Source organism: Lampetra fluviatilis, chromosome 5 (genome assembly GCF_964198595.1).
Source record: "Lampetra fluviatilis chromosome 5, kcLamFluv1.1, whole genome shotgun sequence".
Lineage (NCBI taxonomy): Eukaryota > Metazoa > Chordata > Hyperoartia > Petromyzontiformes > Petromyzontidae > Lampetra > Lampetra fluviatilis.
Window position 1 is genome coordinate 8,797,304 of NC_136279.1, and position 21,317 is coordinate 8,818,620.

The 21,317-nt window shown below is 48.9% G+C and overlaps 1 protein-coding gene across 1 annotated transcript; it reads left to right on the plus strand.

Annotated features, from left to right (window-relative positions):
• The first annotated feature begins 1,500 nt into the window (after window positions 1-1,500).
• Window positions 1,501-20,690, plus strand: LOC144932509 (tripartite motif-containing protein 54-like). The gene is made up of 9 exons (XM_078856665.1): window positions 1,501-2,251; window positions 10,382-10,551; window positions 11,712-11,877; window positions 13,027-13,122; window positions 14,340-14,573; window positions 15,600-15,622; window positions 16,491-16,615; window positions 17,122-17,336; window positions 17,642-20,690. The coding sequence occupies exons 1-9, from the start codon at window positions 2,096-2,098 to the stop codon at window positions 17,741-17,743; spliced, it is 1,287 nt and encodes a 428-aa protein (XP_078712791.1). The 5' UTR covers window positions 1,501-2,095; the 3' UTR covers window positions 17,744-20,690.
• The last annotated feature ends 627 nt before the right edge of the window (window positions 20,691-21,317 follow it).

Consider the following 21,317-nt stretch of genomic DNA (forward strand, 5'->3'; position numbering starts at 1 on the left):
ATTCTGCGGGTCTTCTGATAGACCCACTGACTCACGCACCACGTGATCCCACTGTTAGACACGGAAACCTACGCAAAACACATTCCTGCGGAGGGAGCTGGTAGGAACGTTGGGTTGCTCGGTCAATGGCCAGGGTCAACGGCGGCGTGGTGTATTCCGCAAATATGCCCGACTGTGAGGGCGGGCACAAGCCGGCGTGAGTAGGTCAAACGTTGAGTTTTATAAGGGTACTATGAGGTGACCAGCCCCTCCCCACCCAGCCCCACCCAAACCCTTTACTATGCAAGTAAAAAATGTGTGTTTAAATATTTACGTTTTTTTTAATTTAGGGCCCCTGTATAACATATGCTACAGGCCCCGCACTAACTTAATCCGGCACTGCCAGGCGATGCAGTTCAGGGGCCATCCATTTAGTAGGTCCGCAAAAATCTGTCAAAACTTGACCTCTCCCCCTCCCTGTACACACGCGGACTTTAACCCCCCCCCCCCCCCCACCTGCGTACGCACGCCTGACACCCCCCCCCCCCCCGAATCCTATAGAACGGCCGATAGTTAATCCACGCAGAAACGATCAAGGATTAATAATATTCACGGACTATCTAACTCATTTGAAGGCCAATGTAGACAAATTATTGTCGAGGCTTCACCCCCCCCCCCGTGTCCTATGCGTCCATTGTCAGTAGACCCCCCCCCCCCATACGCAAGCGTACGCATTTGGGTTAACCCTCCCTCCCCCCTCCATGCGTACGTACTCAATGGATGGCCCCTAACATGTCGCCACCAAGTAGCGAGATGCGAGAAGGGAGGAAAGGTGGGCAGGACCCAGTGCATGGAGGAAGAAAGGCGAGTGTCGTCAGCCTGGGACCCGAACAGGGCCAAGGAATCGACAGACTCAGTGGGCAGCATAAGAGAAGGAGCGACCTCCCACTGACTCTACGCCACGTGCCCGTGGCCAGGTGTGCTTTCGTGCGCAGTTTTTGCGTGGAGCGGTGGCGCAGTAGCGAGCGCGCTGCCATAAAAAAACCCCGTGCCTCGGGCCTCTCCAAGGTCGACTCAGCCTAAAATGAGTATCCTGCGTGCGGTGCGTAAACATCGTCGCTCGGGAGACAAAGGCGGCCGGGCGTGGTTGCTGGACACCCACCCCCTCGTGTGCCGTGCCGGCCTTCACAGGTGCTCGTCGCTAACAGCACTTGGCCCCGAACAGTTCGTTACAGGCTATACGGGGCCGTCTTTGGCTTTTTGTTGTTTTTGTGAGTGGATATTCTTGGTTCTTTCGGTAACGTCGCGTAGATAGAAAATACATTTAAAAAGAAATACAAATAAAAATTGTGAGTGGAGCTTGGCGCTCGTGACCGTTTCATCCCCTCTCGCCGTCCCAAACATTCACACATAGCAACTCCTGACGTCCCGACGAGCTAAAAACAGCCTCGTGATGTGGGTAGGGGGTAGAGGATGAGCGTAAGGGAGCAGCTGCCGACACAGATCGAGAGCAGTGTTCCAGTGACACTCCCAGCGGGCTCTGTCGAGAGCGTTAGGAGACCAGAAAATCTCAGCCTGGAGTTCGTTTTTGCGTTGTAGCGGCTCTGCCTGACATTTTAAGATTTGTGTTTAATAGACAGAGAGAGATTGACAGAGGTTGAGTGTGGAGGAGAGAGAAGACAGTGAGCCACAGACAGGCCGGGTTGAATTGGCGAGACACTGAGACAGTGCGTACAGAGAGAACGAGAGAGAGACACACATTGACAGGGCCCTGAAGGAGTGACCGAGGGAATCTTGAGAGAGAGAGGAGGGATTTGAAGAACAGAGATCGATCGACACATACCAACCAGAAACACAAAGAGACTCACACATCGAGTCTTGATAGGCTTACACAGACAATGAGCGCATTTTGAGAGATAGAAACAGACGCCCATTATTATAGGGACACACGCAAAGATAGACACCCATAGATAGACGCACAGAGGAGGAGGACACGGCAGAGCTCAGAGAGGACAGAAAGAAACAGGAAGTGAGGATAGGGAGAGACAGAGATACAGGAGAGTAAAGGAGAGACAGGGAGAGGCAGGTGAGACAGGAGGGACAGGGAGAAGAGGCCATGGACTTTAGTCCGGGATTCCGGGATGCGCAGGCGATGGACAATCTTGAGAAGCAGCTGACGTGTCCCATCTGCCTGGAGATGTTCACCAAGCCCGTGGTCATCCTTCCGTGTCAACACAACCTGTGCCGCAAGTGCGCCAACGACATCTTCCAGGTGCGGGGCCCATCCATCATCTTGGCATTACAGTCGATTCGTGGATCTTAACTTGGGGTGCAGGCATCCCCTGGGGGTGAGAGATGCTCTTTCTGGGAGTTGGGGGGGGGGTGCGAGACATGGGCAGATTTATTTATTTAGAAGGTAAATCGTCGAAACACAAATTAATGACGGGCACGTAAGTACAACTACTTTGTTTCATCAAACCTGTGTATGTATTTACATTGTAAAGCATATTCTTGGTTCTTTCGGTAAAGTCACGTAGAAGGGAAATAATAAAATATATTTTTGTTAAACAATGAAATTCTCACGACGTTTCGATTGCAACACAATCAATCATCATCAGGTGTGAAAACCACAGCAAGAAATTTTGAAAAAAGGGGCGGTTTTTTTTTAACGTCAGCACCACGGACAACGTTGAGAAAAAACCGCCACTTTGTTCAAAATTTATTTCTGTGGTTTTCACACCTGATGACGATTGCTTGTGTCGCAATCGAAACGTCGTGAGAATTTTATTGTTTTATTTTTATTATTTCCCTTCTACGTGACTTTACCGAAAGAACCAAGAATATGAATCCCTGCAGTCACGAAAGCTTTAAATCGGAATTGTAAAGCATGTTAACGATTGAGAAACCAAGGGGGTGCACGTCTGCAGTAGAGGTGAAGTTCCACTGCAAGGTGATCATCGATTACCCGGCGGCAACGGGCGTGGGAAGGATAATCACGAAATGATTATATAAAAAAAACATTTTGGCAAATTCTTGCGTAACATTATGTTTTAGGTGTTGTGTCTATGTGTTTTGTGTGTGTGTGTTTTAAATGTGTTTACGATGTGAAATTGGCATAAACAAACATGAAAATAGACAACAACCAAATCTCCTGCTGTATAAAGTTACCGTATTTACTGTACCGTACTTACCACGAACATCTCGAAGATTCTGCACGGCGTGATGCTGTGCCTAGTTTACTACTACTACGACTACTACTACGACTACACAAACTTTACACGAACTGTGTTTGACGATTGCCGGACTGGTGGTTACAGCCTTTGGAGCGGTTTCGCCGGATCGGATAACGTTGGAAACAGCCGGATAATCGATGGTCAAACTCTATTGACGATTTAATAAGTGGTAGGCTTTCGCGACCAATATTATCCATAATAGAAGAGGTGTTTTGGGGGGAGGGGGGGGGTTAGATCGCGTCGGTACAGACCGAAACCTGAAACGTCGTAGTTTTTTGTTATTTTCTTTGAACCGATCTCCGTGACATTACCGAAAGACCCAAAGAATATGAATAGGAGTTCTCGACAACTCTTGCTGGCCTCCTGGTGACGCTGGTTGTCGTTGTTGTAATTACCGGCGAAATGTCGCGGTACTAGAATTGCAAACGTTGCAGTGGGTTCGCTCTCCAACACACAATCGGTGTGCTGGACTAGTAACGAATTGCCTTGTTTTGTTTGTGTGACAAATCTTACTTATTGACCGTGTCGGGTGGTGGCGGGTTTAACGACAACAAAGTGGACAAGGATCGCCCTAATAGTATTTAACAGGCTGTTGGGGCAAGTGCTGTGAGCGAGTAGCACCTATGAAGGCCGGCTCGGCACACGAGGGGGTGGGTGGAGAGCACCACGCCCGGCCGTCTTTGTTTCTCCAGTGGCGAGTCGACCTAGGGGAGGCCCAGAACCGAATCAGATGATCAAATCCGGCGCTCCGAGTTCGTAGCACAGTGCGCTACACTACCGCTCCACACAAATACATGCGCACATACACACACGCGTACACGTTACGCAAGATTCCACCTGGGCTGTCACACCACTGACATTGTTCAGGTGGTTGGTGTGGCATGCAGCTTCGCTGTCATCACCGCATGTACTCTCAGTTTCAGTTTTTTCAGTTTCACTTATTTGGTATAGCCCTGTGAGCCATTCGGCTCTTGAATCGGGTGCAACCGCAACGAACAAAAAACTAAAACATGAACAAGAAAACATCTTAAAGTGAATATGTGACTATACGCAAACAGAAAATCCAGTAAAAAACTGCAAAGTCTTCCAGAAAAAAAGCACCATACACCAACGCTGTGCAAAAATTCCAGTGGGATGCAAGTCAAACAACAACAACCACAACCACAAGACAACTTAGATTAAAGCAATCATTCTAACTCCGTATTACAACAAACAGACATGGCCAAACCAAAAAAACTTTTCGAAATCACCAAAATAAAGCCATAAAAGCAATGTAACAGGGATCATAGGAACTGTGACCGAAATTTCACAATATACGTCGTAAACAACATGTACCACCAAACCCTGTAGCCATAGCTGGCTGCATGAGTCACTCCACAACAGCAGGAGCATCTCAGTGCGTGGGTACATGTGCAGTACTATACTGAAAGTAAGATGCAGACGTGGGGTCAGGTACATGACAATACTGAACTACTAAGTTGTGTTTCATTTTCAGAAGCCACCTGGCTACAAATTGATAGCTCTGGAAGTGGCTTATCATGTGCAAATGCATGGCAGCCAAATATTCTAAACGCATGTTTCTAAATGCGCGCTTCTGGGGTGTTACAAAAGCACGTGTTATCATGTACAGCACATGCGTACGTATGTATAACTTCTTTCGCACCGTACGTAGCCCAACTGTTATAATCGGCACCAGACCCGGCCGCCTTTGTGTCCCCAGTGCTCACGTTACACACTGCAGCGATTAATGTACTCGTGTCATGTTCAGTCGATCTCGGCTTCTGGGGGATGCCAGTGTGTGTACATTGTTACACACACCCACACGTCTTTTGTTTAGCATTTGGAAAGCATTGTTCAAGTGTGCCTGGGTTCAAACGAAAATTCCACATTCCTACGGCAAATAAATATATTCATAGGTCCAACCACACTGCATGGCCACCTCCTACAAAGTGGCACCAATCATTCCTCAGGGCATCGATACAATTATAACCCATTTATTGGAAAGTCTTGTTGTGGTCAGTTTCTAAACTCGTCTGCCTGCGTCAGTAAGAATAGTTTCTGGGGGACGTAATTGAAGGCATGTTGCTCAAGATCCGTGAACTCACGTGACCTTTACGCGTGCAATAGACTCGTCTGTACCCTCGTATATACAACGGTTATCATGGGTGCCACGGTAGCGACATCTTAACTACCTCGCCTGGTCTACAGGAGGTCGTGGGTTCGATCCCGACCCTGACGCCTGCTGTGTATTTGGAGTTTGCGTGTTATTTTATTTTTATCCGGGTTCTCCGGTTTTCCTCTCCACATTTAGAAACAACGTGCGTTTAGAGTATTTGGCTGCTTTAAATGTCCACGTGATGATAAGCCACTTCGTTGAGTTCTCATTTGTGGCCAGGCCGCTTCTGAAAACTAGCTCTATAGCTCCATGGGCCTTACTTGGTCAAATAAATGTTAATAAAGTTAGTAAAAAAGTATTTGAAAGTGACGGGTTTGCTCATGGGGTTCATACTGGCAATGCCACAAAGGCACTGAGCCAGAACGACTGAGAATCCTGGTCTTGATCCCTTGGCTGGGTTCGCGTGTCTCTCTTTGTCTCTCTCACGGATTCCACAATGGCTGCGTGAGAGACACTGGAGCCGGCGCGGCTAAGATCCTGCGATCAAATCGAGGTTTCAGCCACCCGGGATTGAAACGGGTCGACACTACTCACTGGATGTCCTCGATGTGAGGACATCTGGTGAGTCGAGCTCACGAGCCTCTCGTCTCCATGGTGGTCCCCATCCACTGCATTGTCTGTGGTAGGACTCCTGTTGAGTGGAGGAGGCCAATAGTCAGAATGTGGCAATGGCCAGAATGTGGCTATCGCCTGATGAGGCTGGTTGTAATCACCAGCGAAACGTCGTACTCGAATTGGCAATGCTGTGGCCTTACTCTCAAACACACCGGTGTAACTAATTGCCATGTTTTGTTTACATGACAAACCTTACTGGTGGCAGTTTTAACGACACATTTATATTTACGCGACCTAACCTAAAAAACCTCCATTATGGGCAAAACACTTTAACGATGGATAATATTGGTCGCGAAAGTCGACGTGTCCTGCATGGGGCAATTGGGGCAATTCCGTTGCTAAGGATCGTTTTTTGTTAAAAAAAAAGTAACTCAACTGTTGGTTGTTTCTTTTTGTGTGTCTGTTGTGGTGTTAGAGAGTGCCGTTCAATGTGTGAAAGTGTGTAGTGTGTGCTCGTGATTGTGTGTGTGAATCAGAGTGTGTGTGAATCAGAGTGTGTATGACCGTGTGAGTGTCAACGTGAGTGTGAGTGCGTCCATTGTGAGTGAGTCCATGGCAGTGCGTGCAGCAGTAGTAAGTGAGACAGGAGAAGTACTTGTACACAAACTAAACACGCGGTCTTCAAGTCAATTAAACGAGTCGTAAAATCACAGCCGCACAACACCGGCGAGTGGCCGCTACAGAAATACGCTTACATCTTGGTAGGTGCTAAAAGTGTGTCGACTAACTGCCGAGGTTGTAATAGGTCGCGCTATTTATCCGACTTCCATCCCAATAATTTTTGAATGGACATAAAATCCAATTTCTCAAATAAACTTTCGTCCGAATGATAAAACAGGCGTTAAGAGGTTCAAACACACAAATAAGATAACATTTTGCAAGGCTTCACGTCTGCATTAACCACACGTACTTGTGGCGAAATATATGCAAACAAACAACCACTGATAATCTTGATTTGAAGCTGATAATATTTGCATTGTCCTTGAAACTGATTGGCCTGCACCAGAGACGGCCTTCTTGGTGGCCTCGCCTCACCAGTGTTAGACCAGAGGACGCCAACAGGCGAACAGAACAAAGATAACGCACGTGTCAGAGTAGTCATAGCTCGGGGTGAGCAGCTATATCGTGGGACCTTTTCGGCCACCATCAAAAACGATGATAAATAACAACATAGATCTTTGCCCTTTTCTGGCAATAAAAGCGACACTTATTCCGAAGGATGACGATGACAAATTTGGGAGACTTGGCGATAAGCGTTGGGAGAAGAGATTCTCTGGATTAAACGTGTAGGGGGGGGGGGCAGGGGGGGGGGCACGAGATTCCATCTCCTACCCGCTCCGCTACGGAATGCGCTCGATTTAGCTCGCAGTTAGACCACCGTCCGCTGCCACGCCGACTAAATTTGGACGTCGCAAATCTCGGGCAGCCGACGATAACCCCGCACCCCCCCCCAATGCCCCCCTCCCCCCCGTCCTTTACAGCTCCCCTCCCTGCCCCCACCGCTCATAATGAGTCGGGCATTAGCATGCGGCGTGACGATGTTAATGTCATCACCCTTTGTTTTAGCCACGGTTACAGCGGCTTCAGAGATGCTGTATTGTTTTGTTCCACGACAGGTGTGTGTTTTTTTAGTTTGATGGACTTCATGAACCACTCTGGAAGAGTGGAGAGGTCGACGTTGGTGCTGAGAGATGGGTGTGTATGAGCCTGGTGGTTGCTAAGAGATGGGTGTGTGTGAGCCTGGGGCTTGGTGGTTGCTAAGAGATGGGTGTGTGTGAGCTTGGAGTTTGGTGGTTGCTAAGAGATGATGGTGGTTGCTAAGAGATGGGTGTGTGTGAGCTTGGAGTTTGGTGGTTGCTAAGAGATGATGGTGGTTGCTAAGAGATGGGTGTGTGTGAGCCTGGTGGTTGCTAAGAGATGGGTGTGTGTGAGCCTGGTGGTTGGTGGTTGCTAAGAGATGGGTGTGTGTGAGCCTGGTGGTTGCTAGGAGATGGGTGTGTGTGAGCCTGGTGGTTGGTGGTTGCTAAGAGATGGGTGTGTGTGATCCTGGTGGTTGCTAAGAGATGGCTGTGTATGAGCCTGGTGGTTGCTAAGCGATGGGTGTGTGTGAGCCTGGTGGTTGGTGGTTGCTAAGATATGGGTGTGTGTGTGAGCCTGGTGGTTGCTAGGAGATGGGTGTGTGTGAGCCTGGTGATTGGTGGTTGCTAAGAGATGGGTGTGTGTGAGCTTGGTGGTTGCTAAGCGATGGGTGTGTGTGAGCCTGGTGGTTGCTAAGAGATGGGTGTGTGTGAGCCTGGTGGTTGCTAGGAGATGGGTGTGTGTGAGCCTGGTGATTGGTGGTTGCTAAGAGATGGGTGTGTGTGAGCTTGGTGGTTGCTAAGCGATGGGTGTGTGTGAGCCTGGTGGTTGCTAAGAGATGGCTGTGTGTGAGGCTGGAGTGATGTACACTGTTCTGTTTCCATACGAGAGTAACTCGTCTGGCTCGAGTCATCTCTGTCCCTATCTCACTCTCTCTGTGTCACACTGCTACAGCCGCTGTCATTCGGCCCCATATCTTTAGTTTGATGGTGACCCAAGGCAAGAGGACCACAATGCAGTTCCTCGACAACTCGGGCTTTGCGGTGTTCAGTGTTCTGGGTGCTGCTTGAATATTTGAGGCTGTTTAAAGTCAAAGTCAAACTTACGATGGCGTTTGTCATTAGTATTATCTCGACTTTGGCTGTTGTCAGGAGCTTAAGTGTTTACTGGCAAATACATTTGTATCCTTCTTATAAATTCCTCCAAACGGGTGGCAGTGCGGTTCGCAGCGTTCGGCGTTTTGAGACGCAATTGGCGTGAACGGCGCTGTTTGATAACGGGAAAATATCACACGATTATAATCATTATGATTATCCGCCTATGTTTTTTGCGCATCACACACGAAGACCGACTTCGTTTTGTACACGTGTCTGTCTATCTGTGGCTTTTTTTTGTGAATTCTATTTTTTCCCGGCCTACAATTGTTTTGAAGGATTTTCTCGTTTTGGATAAAAAATCACGACCACGTTGTGGGAAAACGAGAATGCGGAATTGCCACCACTGGCCCTGAGCCTCCAGCAGAGTTGAGCAGAGAGAGATGCTTGCACTCACTTTTTATTAATTACTTTATTTTATCCAGGAAAGCTTCACCAAGTTTCGAGACTTGTTTTTTCACGAGGGTCTTGCATTGCAATGTTTGGCCAATCAAATTTTGTTTTCTTTTGTGCGGAAGGAAAAGTGAAACGTCCGGAGAAAATCCCAGACACAAGAGGAGATCCCATTCACATACCCACACCGATATGTTAGCATCCTACATGCTGTCCTGCACTTTCTAGGCATTTGCCTCGTATTCTCTCCCAACTTCTCTCTGCACGTCTTACTATTTCTCACCTTGCCCGTCTCGTTTGTCTCATGTCTTCCGTATCACTCCATCCCCTGTCCTCTTTGTTTTTTTGGTAAAGTCACGTAGGTAAAAAATAAAATAAATGAAAACGTTTAAGCGGTTTGTGCTTTCGCTAAGTTGTCCCCACCTGAAGAAGGACGCTTGTGTTGCGCCCGAAACGTCGTGATTTAATTTAGTTGTTTTAATTTATTTTATTTATTTTTTACCTACGTAACTTTACCGAAAAAAACCAAAGACTATGAATCCTTGCAGTCACGAAAGCTTCAAATCCATCCCCTGTCTCTGTCTCATGCCCCTCGTCTCCCTACGTCGAAATATGTATCTTGCCTCAATTCCTCCGTCTCGCTGTGTCCCATATCTCCAGGTCTCTCCTTGTCTCTCCACGTCACCGCATATGTCTCCCTGTCTTCTTGTGTTCCATATCCTGGCTCCTTTCTAAACCCCTCAACCAATGTCTTGAGCTATCTCGCTGTGTCCCGCTGTCTCCAATATCCCCAAGCTCTACGTGTCTCTCTTTATCGCCCTCGTTTCTCCACATCCAATATCTCCCGTCTGCCTCCACTCTCCGTCTCTTTCTCCCGGTACCTTCACGTCTCTTCCCTGTCGCTCGAGATTCCAAGTCCGCTGTTTCCCCGTCTCTCTCAAAGACAAAGGTCCACCGTGTAGACTTAACAGACTGTTGGGGCAAGTGCTGTTAGTGTGGACCTATGGAAGCTGGCACGGTACACAAGGGGGTGGGGTGGCCAGAACCACGCTTGACCACCTTTGTCTCCCCAGTGGCGATGTTTACACACCGCACCAGGTACTTATTTAAGGCTGAGTCGACCGAGGGGAGGTCCAGGACCGGTACAGATAATCGTCGCGGGTGTTGGCCGTGAGCGGGAATCGAACTCGGGCCGCCGGGTTCGTCGCGCAGCGCGCTAACCGTTGCACCACCGCTCCTCACATCTCGTACAGGCGTCGAACCCATTCTGGCAGTCTCGAAGCTCGGGCGTGGGCTCCGGGGGTCGCTTCCGATGCCCGTCGTGCCGGCACGAGGTGGTGCTGGATCGACACGGGGTCTACGGCCTCCAGCGCAACCTCCTCGTGGAGAACATCATCGACATCTACAAGCAGGAGTCCACCAAGTGCGAGACATCCTCATCATGCACATCGTCCATTCACTCACTCACTCACTCGTCCATTGCACAGACCGTGCACTCAATTTCTCAATGCCTTATTCTTTCATTGACTCGTGGAGAACACCATCGACATCTACAAGCAGGAGTCCACCAAGTGCGAGACATCCTCATCATGCACATCGTCCATTCACTCACTCACTCACTCGTCCATTGCACAGACCGTGCACTCAATTTCTCAATGCCTTATTCTTTCATTGACTCGTGGAGAACACCATCGACATCTACAAGCAGGAGTCCACCAAGTGCGAGACAACCTCATCATGCACATCGTTCATTTAATTTCGATTTAAAGCTTTCGTGACTGCAGGGATTCATCTTCTTGGTTCTTTCGGTAAAGTCACGTAGAATGGAAATAATAAAATAAAACAAATAAAACAATATTATTATGTTTAAAAATTATTACGTCCAGGCAGCAACGTGGCCACAGCCCCACAACTGACCACATAACCGTGGTTTTAGAGTTTTTATTTTCTTAAATTTGGTTTTAAATTCGGGTCGTGAACAACTTGGACACACCGCATTGGTACGCATCAAACGATGGGAACTACGGTGGTTGATGTTCTGTTTTCTTTCAAGCTGTTTCTGGTTTTCAGAATTGTAATTATAGACGCAAGTTATGTTGTTGATTTAGAAAAAAATAACTCTCATTGCTTGTTGTGAGCATGCTCCTCAACTGCCCCGAGCAATCGGCAGAGGAAGCGTATTTGAGTGCACATTCTGAATGTGCCACCCAGGCACATGACCTTGTTTCGCAATGCACTTTGTAAATGTGTCACCCAATATGTTGGCACGGCGGCCTTAGCTACACTTTGTAAATGCGCCCACCCAGGCAGATGACACACTCGCAATGGGTACACTTTGTGAATGTGTCATCCATGGCAGGTGGGGCATTGCCTTGCGGCTGCACTTTGTTTACGTGCCAGCCACACGGATGCCATTCTCTTTGGCTGCACTTTCTAAATATGCCACCGAGGATGACAACACATCGCCCTTGGGTGCACTTTTCCGCATGTGTCACCTACCCTGGTCACTTCACCGCCATTGCCCTGACACACACCCCAATCTCCCCCTCCTCCCCCTCTCCCCCCCCCCCATGCACTTGGCAGGCCCATGAAGAAGACGGACCAGCCGATGTGCGAGGAGCACGAGGACGAGCGGATCAACATCTACTGCATCACGTGCGGCGTGCCCACCTGCTCCATGTGCAAGGTGTTCGGGGCCCACTCGGGATGCGAGGTGGCGCCACTGGCCACCGTCTACAAGAAGCAGAAGGTGGCCTACATCTGTGGGTTGGGGGTAGAGGGGTGCCGGACTGGCTGGTGCGGGTGAGGGGGCTGGGGGCCGCGGGGTTGCGGGCCAAGGGGCGCTGATTGTGAATGTGTCACAGGTCACAACAACGATCAATCAATGGATTCTGGGTCATCCAGTTTGCTCCCACACCAAGCCCAACACTCGTTCGTGGCAATGGCCAAGTGTCTCAATGTATATTGAACTTATTTCGCACCGCACGTAGCCAACCGTGCTAATCGGAGGCGCTGGGGAAGGACAGTTCTCAACGAATGTAACAGGGACCCTCCTGACAAAGCGTCTTGAGGCTCAGTGTGAGGCTGCCCAGGGTAATTAAAGACCATGATCCTTCAAACGAGATTCGAAGCTTTCGTGACTGCAGGAATGACTCTTTGGTTCTTTCGGTAAAGTCACGTAGAAAGAAATTTAATTAGATAATAATAGAATACGAGGTTTCGATTGCAACACAAGCAACCATCATCAGGTACGAATGAATGAGAAAACAAACATAATAAACTTGTAAATATAATGCAATACAACACAGAGAGTCGGCCAACACAACAGTCAACACCCCACCTGGTTGATTACGTTCTTCCAAAGATTGCTAAATTTGAGAGAGAGACAAAAAAAAACATAGACACGGAGACACACAGACAGACACGCAAGCAGAGAGAGACTCACACAGAGACACACAGACAGACACACAAGCAGAGATAGACTCGCACAGAGACAAACAGAGAGAGACACACACATAGGCACACATGGGGTGGAGCGGTGGCGCAGTGCTTAGCGCAGTGCATTATGAACTTGTTTTTCCCACTGAAGGCCAACACCGTGGTGAGTGATATCCGAACCCGTTCCTGGCACACTACTCTCCGATTCAGCAACCCACACCGACCACCTCCGATTAGCACTGTTGGCTTGGTAAGGTGCGAAAAAAGTTCAACATACATACATGCGTGGTCAAATGATCAAACAGTTCCCTCCAGCTGCACGACATTGCGAGGCCCTCATCCAGCAGTGGTTTTCGCAAAGGTTTGCACATCCCATCGCGTCAATGAGTCGGCTATCAATCTCCCCCCCCCACCCCCGTTCACACCCACCCCATTTCTGCCGGTCGCGCGCCACGCGCAGGGCGACCTGAGCGACGGGATCGCCCTGCTCGTCGCCGGGAACGACCGCGTGCAGGCGGTCATCGGACAGATGGAGGAGACCTGCAAGGCGCTGGAGGTGCGGTCGCAGTCCACGTTTTATTCGGCGTTGCCGACTCGTCTCGGAAACGCGTTTGTCTTTTCTTTTGTAATCTTAGAATTTTTTCGTTCGAAAGTTCTGCTCTGCTTGGCTTCGCGTCGTAAAAAAAAGAATAATTCGTCTGGAGGTTTTTGCAGTAAGCAGCACCTTGCCCCATGCGCTAATGTTCCGCGAAAGGAGATATCAGAGATTCCATTGAGATCCCTTCAAGTCACCTTTTTAAGCCACACCCTTAGGGAGTAATGTAATTTTTCGCATGCCCTAGCCACAGGGATACCACAACAAAACTACTTTTTATTTTACTAGGTAAAGCCCACTGAACTATTAGCTCTTTATCAGAGGCGACCTGGCCACAAATGATAGCTCAAAGAAGTGGCTTATCATGTGGAAATTTATAGCAGCCACATAATCTAAATGCATGTTTCTAAATGTGGAGCAAAAAACCGAAGGACCTGGAGAAAAAAACCACGTGACAACGGGAAGAATATGCAAACTTCAAATAGACAGGCGTCAGGGTTGGGATCAAACCCACGACCTCCTGCATACCAGGCAAGGCAGATAACATCTCGCCGATAATTTAAATTTGCAGAGCAAGAAAATATCCAAATTAGGTGACAAAGCATTGTCACTTAGTGTCTACAAGAAAATTAGATCACACTCAAAGCCAGGATTCAAACTTAGAATCTCAGTGGTAAGCTGTTTAGTAACTCTGACTCGGACATTATGAATCCACCGAGAGATACACCCAGACCCAGGACTCAAACCCAGAATATCATCAGTGTCTCGGACAGAGCCATTCTGAACTCATGAGAATGCCAAAAAAAGACGCCCAGACCCAGGACTCCAACCCAGAATCCCATCATTGCCAAATCCCATCACTGCCAAATCAATGTCATTACAAATCCACCAAGAAACCCAGACCTAGTGCTTGAACTCAGAATCTCATCTGTACGAGCTCAGCACTTCCAACATGGCCATTATGGAACCCCTGTGTTGACTTTTCTCTTCTTGGTTCTTTCGGTAAAGTCACGTAGAAGGGAAGTAATAAAATAATAAAAATAAAACATAATAAAATAATTCTCACGACGTTTCGGCCACAACGCAAGCAGCCATCCTGTGTTGACTCTTCCATCTCCTGCAACTTCTCCTTCGACCTTTCACCTCACCGCCACCCCCCCCCCCCACCTCTTTCGCAGGCGAACAGCCGCCGCCAGAAGCAGATGCTGTGCGAGCAGTTTGACGGGCTGTACGCCGTGCTGGAGCACCGCAAGCAGGAGATGCTGCAGGCGGTGACGCGCGAACAGGACGAGCGCATGCAGCGCCTGCGCACGCACATGCGGCAGTACGGCGAGCACCTGGAAGTAGCCTCCAAGCTCGTGGAGAACGCCCTGCAGTCCATGGAGGAGCCCGAGATGGCACTCTTCCTGCAGGTGAGTAAGCGGCGGCGGCGTCTTCTCAATCTTTCAACAACAACAACAACATCTTCGTCGTCGTCACCATCATCAGCCAGCAGCCGTGACGCTGTCGAGCGTGCTGGCCTGTCCAACCGCACCGAGTCGTCCCACGCGCCGAGCTACGAAGTGGGGGGGTAAGGCAAGCGGTGGGGAAGTGGGGGGGGGGGGTCCAATTGCATTCCTTTCACCACAGGGCTCATGCCTACCATGCGAGGTCACGGTCATCAGCCATGATCTACCCGCTGTGGAATGAAGGCCACCACAAGCCGTCACCGCCTTGCACAGTCACCGGATGTAACGCATGACCTGGGTCGCCGCGGTGGCTATGAGATGTTAACTCCCTCGCCTGCTGTGCAGGAGGTCGTGGGTTCGATCCCGACCCTGACGCCTGCTGTGTATTTGGAGTTTGCACGTCTCTTTCCGTGGTCTCGTGGATATATCTCCGGGTCCTTCGTTGTTTTCTCTCCATATTTAGAAACATGCGTTGAGAGCATTTGACTGATATACATTACCACGTGATGAGACACATGATCGAGCTCTCATTATGTGGCCAGTTCGCTTCTTATGAAGAGCTATAGAGCTCAGTGGGCCTTACCTGGCAAAATAAAAATAGTTTTTTTTAGAGTTTAGTTTATAACAAACCCACCTATCTCTACAATCCACCACAGTCCTGCACATGAGCCGATCTCGTCATCGCTTCATCTCCGCGGTCGATGTCTTCTCACTGCTGCCCAAAGTGCCCTTACCCTGCTTTGCAGGCAGTATGATCTCTGTAACTCGAATTTGTTCTCTGAACTATGTGTGTCCGGGTATGTGTGTAACTCAGCGTAAATATATCGCCTCGACGTTACTTATTTTATGTTCGTCTTTTCCTCAGTAGCATTGTGTTGTACCTTTCTAATCCCTGATGGTACCCTTTGCAAGTATTTATTGTATCAATATCATCCAACAAAACTTATTGACTGCGTCTTCAAATTTTGTGTGTGTTTTCTCTCTTATCAGAATGCCAAGCCACTCATTCAAAAGTAAGTGTATCTTAAGTGTTTTTTTAAATGATGATGATTATGACCATAATAATACTGGTAATGGATAGTCATGATGACAATGATGATGATGATGATAATGAGAAAGACTACAAATAAAATAATAATCACGATGGTGATGATGATGTAATGTGATTATAACGCTGCTGCTAGTGATGATCATAGTGATGTCATAGATCTGTAAGATTATTCACAATGACGTAACAATAAGTGTGATAACTACAACGACGGAGATGACACTCAACAAATGACAATTCCGAAAAAAAAATGCAACTATATAGCGTCTAAATGCAATTTAAAGGGTGAAATGGTGGGGCGGGGTAGGGGGTGGTGGGGGCTGGTCAGGGCAGGGAGACAAGAAAGAGCAACACCACGGCACTGCTAACGGTCATCAATAAACAATAATGTCAATCGTGATGACGCGAGTGGTGATCCAACAATAATTCTGATGACGACGACGACGATGATGCTGTTGATGGTGAGACGACGTGACGAGGGTTAGGAGATAATTGGGTTTTTACCCTTCTATCTGGCAACAAAACTGACGACTTTTTTTACAAGGAGTCATGTTTGCATAGACCACAATACCTGCAGTCATAATGCAAACAAAAAACATAACACTGATAATGTGCACTGTCCTTGAAGTTGATTGGTCCACACCCGAGACAGCTTTCCTTAGAGTCTAGTCTCACATGGGTTGGACCAAATGACGCCAAAAGGCGCACAACTCAAAGACAATGCACCGTCAGAATATGAGAGCTCGGGGTAAGCAGGGTGGCAAATGAGGTTCTAATGGTGAGGGTTAGGAGGTTGGCCCATTTCTCGATGCCGGCCGTGTGTCTCCACGCAGGATCATCGAGTCGTCCCAGGCGACCCACATCCAGAAGATGGAGCCGGGCTTCGAGAACATGGACCGATTCATGGCCAGCTTCGAGCAGGAGGAGGCCCTGCTGAGGAGGATCACCTTCCTGAGCAGTGGGTAGAGCACGGTCACGTCCCCCCCCCCCTCGCCGTAGCAGACCTGATGGTCTCACCTCTCCCGTCCATCGCCCGTATTCCCTTCGCTGTAAGGGATGACGGAATTGGTGGCGATGGAACAGCAGCCGAACGAGCGAGCACTGCCAGAGATGGAACGACGCAATAAGCGTCTGTGCAGGAGCGGAATGGACTTACGGCATCTCGAGACCACGGTGGAGGGTGAATATGTTGCCAGGCCTTCATCCAGCGATGGATTTCACACAGCCGTTGGTAACAATGATCTGTGTTTCTGTTGCCAGCTGTTCACGCTGGCCACTGATTCTCAGTGTCGGATGTCTCCAGTATCAGCTATATCGCATTTTTATTGCCGCTTATCCTGGGGGTGTCTCCACCGCTAGCCATCGATCGTGTCAGCCGCCTCAAAGCTTTAGTTGTCTCCAGTGTGTTTCTATTCCCCAGAGACAAACTCCCCAGTGTCAGCTGCTTCCCCGTGCTTCTCACAGCGAGTGGCGGAGGCGGAGGTGAGAAGCGAGACGAGGAGGAGGAGGACGAGGAGGTGTTGGTGGAGGAGGTGGAGGTGGTGTACACGGAGGGGGAGGATGGGCAAGCGGACGACTCAGTCGAGCAGGGCGCCGTTGGAGTCGGGGTGCAGGCGGGGCCCAGCGGGGTCAAGGGGGCGACGGGGGAAGGGACGCGAGCCCCCCGTGAAGACGGGGAGGTACGTCAACGCATCACCACCGTCGGGGGCTATCGTTGTTTGTTGTCGGCGTAATCATTGTCATCACAGTATAAAGTTCATCACGTCACAATCATCGTGTTATCATCGTCACCATTCTCAAATTGTCATCATCCTCTTGAGTACTGGGTTTCATCAGTGTAGCTTAAACCCGGATTAAATTCCAGGATCTCGGTATTGCTGACTCTGGCCCATGAGCCAGCCAGCTACCTCCGAGTTCCTACTGCAAGTTCTGTTTCCCGCTATTAATCTCCCACTCCCCATCTGCCCGTCTCCCACTTCCCCAGCCTCAAGCTGCGTTGGATCCGCATCTGGCCGATTCCAGCACAGGGGAGGCACCCAGCCGGCACGTGTTCTCCTTCCCGTGGCTCAACACCGCCAAGCACTGATCGCAGGGAAGCCGTGTTCGCCGTCTCGACCATCTCGCCCCGAGTGAGAGGCGGAGAGTGGGGATCGATCGGCGCCTTGGGTCACCCAAGTCATCTCGGTCAACCCACGGCACCTGGTCCTGTCCCGTGAACTTCAGTTCAGCCGGCGAGCCTTCGACACTTCACGCGGCCTCAAAGTGCACGTAGCCTGGCACGAGCGTCGTAGTGACGTCGCCACCGCTAAAGTGGCGAATGGTGGTTGTTGTTAATGGGCAATAATGGGAGAAGGTAAATGAGGGGGAAGGAGGTCAAAATTGTAATGATTGCGATGGAGAGGAGGCAACTAGCAATTGATGAATGAACTACATTCAATTCTTGTACTCAGGATTAGTGCATTGCGTTGTGCATCTAGAAATTTACTATTTACATTGATACATATTATATGTTTATGTGCATGCCTTTAGGCTAATGGAACAAATAAGAGGCTACATGCAAAAACATACGGACAACGATGCAAACGCGACGAAGAATAATCGATTATTTATTTGAACCGTGAAGCTGAATAATAGCAATTAATAGAATCGTTGAAGGGGTGAATCGTCATATGGCTTGTGGAGAGGGAATACAGTGTAAGATGTAGGGGCGACATCAAATGAGATGCATGCAGAAGTGCAAACACTTCCTGTGGATTCATTTTAATTTTGTAACATTTATTAATGGGAATTATTTTCCTTTTCCCAGAAAATGCTTTGCTGTTTAGCTGAACGTTGTTCTACTGTTCGTTAAAATTAAATTCCTTCCTGCTCAAACGAGCATTGTATGGCATTCACTTCTGTAGGTGGCCCATAGCCAGAGGTGGAAATTCCACATTCCCATGGCAGGGGCCAGTTTCTACACGGGATGACCACAATTCACTTGCCACAAAGTGATACTCATTTTATCGTGCTGTGAATGGGATGCTGGGCTGATTGGATACCCGATCGAGAATTCGACTTAAAACCTTCTCATCAAGCACCTAAGCACATATAAGTGTCAATTGATGTACTTTCATTTCTGAAATGATACAAAAGCCATTGTTTCTTTACATATTGTGTAGGTTCGATTATATGAAGGGGTCATACATCTATCTCTCTGTCGGCGTCAGCTTAAACTGACAAAGAGGTTTTTAAATAAAGACACGAGCTATATTAGAACATTTTTTTTCGTGCAGATATTAACTTGGTATCTTGCGGGGTTTTTGTTTGTTTTAAACTTTCCCAGAATACATTGTTTCCGTTAGTGCGTAGCAATATTTACGGAGCGAAAGTCACCGTGCCCAGCTATCCTCACTGAGTGGCGCCTCATTCTCACTTATTCCCAGCGTGCGATTGGGCCGCACAGGCCAAACTAGATGCGGCTAAAAAGAAACCAAAGAGTATGAATCCTTTCAGTCACGAAAACTTCAAATCTAGAATTAGATGCGGCTGTTTTGGTTGAGCCAAATAACGATAATCACACACTGGATTTCCATTGAACAGTAAAAAGAAGAAAAAATTGGGATTATTTTAATTAAAAAAAATATTCGTACACATTGGGCCACTTGTGTGCTGTGATTTGTGCACCGTTTTTCACAGTCGCGTTACGTGTCGCCTATTTTACAGTAAATGACTGCTGATAACTCCGTGAGCATTGAGAGTTTACACGTCGCGTTACCACTCTGTAGGGAGATGTTAAATAAACCCTTGTGGCTGCTCTCTTGAGCCACCGTAACATTGCAGTTGAGGTCGACACTTTGTTTTTACCAGTGAATCCGGCCCACGTGTCTCTTGAGTAATGTCTATTAATAATACTGTGCACAACAAGATGTAAACATGCTGAGATGTAAACGGTCACAGCGACGAGGCTTTGTGAGCTTATACCCGCAAAACGTGACAACCCTCAAGAGATATAACGCCACGCATACAGTGCCGGATTAAGCTAGTTCGGGGCCTGTAGTATGTTATAAAGGGGCCCTTAATAAAACAACACAAATATTAAAACACTTCTTTTTTACTTGCATAGTAAAGTAATTGTATTTTTTCATTTGGTATACAGCCAGATAATACAACACATAGCTAACATTAAACACCCAGTCATTCATAAAAGTTGAAGGCAGTATAGTACTTTAGTAATAGAGCAAGTGCGGGGCCCGTAGCATTTGCAGCTACTTGTGCGCCTAGGATAATCCGGCACTGCACACACACATCACTTGTGTATGTTTACAGCAGCTTCTTTCAGATCGTTTTCGTCTTCTCGAATTCATATGGAAATTGTTCTATCCGCGAGCTTCAGTGTCCATCCGCAACTCTGGCAGAGCAGCAGTGTGCTCGAGAACGGAGCCACAGAAGGGGATAACACACAACTGATTCAGAGGGCATTTAAAATGACCTTTACTCCACACCGTGGATGCTGCACTTTTCTACGTTGTTTCCTTCTCACAGCTAGAAATTTGGAAAATTAAGTCGTGGATTATTTGTGCAGCGATTGATGACCAGGTTGAGAACATCAGCTCACTAAAACTTGAGGCCCCACTTTAATCGCAGGCAGCTGAAACCCAGATTTGGACCCAATATATCAGCTTTGCCGGCTCAGCGTACGTGTGTTGAACTTCTATCGCACCGTACGTAGCCAACCGTGCTAATCGGAGGTGTGTCTGACCCTTACGCCAGCTGGTCACCCCTTGTTTCTGTCTTGAACATCCTTAACGCGCGGCCTATAAGAACTGCTTGTGTAATGAAAGCAATGTTGTAACTCTACCCATGGTGTATTCTACTTGTCTTGTGAGGCATTGCCATCACAGCGAAACTCGAATGTCCAAGCTGCCAAGCGAGTACGTCCCTCACCCTGAGTGGGGATCGTCAGTGCAGTGTCGCCACGCTGCAGAGAGTGTGTCAGCTGCTTCGGTGTTGTGTCTGCTGTCAAATTCGATTGGCTCTGCACACGCAGTTCGGGAGTGTTGTTCACGTTGTGTACATGGACACATTGCGCCACATCTACATTAAATGAGATTAAAAACCGAAAGGTTTTGTTTTGGTCATGTAATTCCTGCACCCATCTTTGTGTTTCCCCATGAGTCAATTTGAGATGTTTCACTTGGGGAACGATGGGGAGGGGAGGGGGGGTGGAAGAGGGGTGTGGGGGGGGGTGGAGGGGGGAGTGGAGTGGAGGGAGTGGGGGGGTGGAGGGGGGAGTGGGGGGATGTGAGGGGGTCTAGGGGGATGTGGGGGGGTGGAGGGGGTGAATGGGGGGGTGGAGGGGGGGAATGGGGGAGGTGGAGGGGGGTGAAGGGGGGGGTGGAGGGGGGTGAAGGGGGGACTGGGGGGGTGGAGGGGGGTGAAGGGGGGGACTGGGGGGGGGGTGGAGGTGGGCGGAATGGGGGGGATGGAATGGGGGGGTGGAGGGGGGTGAATGGGGGAGGTGGAGGGGGGGAATGGGGGTGGAGGTTGGCGGAATGGGGGGGTGGAGGGGGAAGGGGGGAATGGGGGGTGAAGGAGGGGGACTGGGGGTTGAGGGGGGTTGGAATGGGGGGGGGAATGGGGGGGGGGATGGGGGGGGTTGGGGGGGATTGGGAGGGGGA

Coding starts and splice junctions, on each gene's coding strand:
- LOC144932509 (XM_078856665.1), top strand. CDS start 2,096: ATGGACTTTAGTCCGGGATTCCGGGATGCGCAGGCGATGGACAATCTT. Junction 2,252..10,381: donor GCGCCAACGACATCTTCCAG/GTGCGGGGCCCA, acceptor CATCTCGTACAG/GCGTCGAACCCATTCTGGCA. Junction 14,574..15,599: donor AGATGGCACTCTTCCTGCAG/GTGAGTAAGCGG, acceptor CTCTCTTATCAG/AATGCCAAGCCACTCATTCA.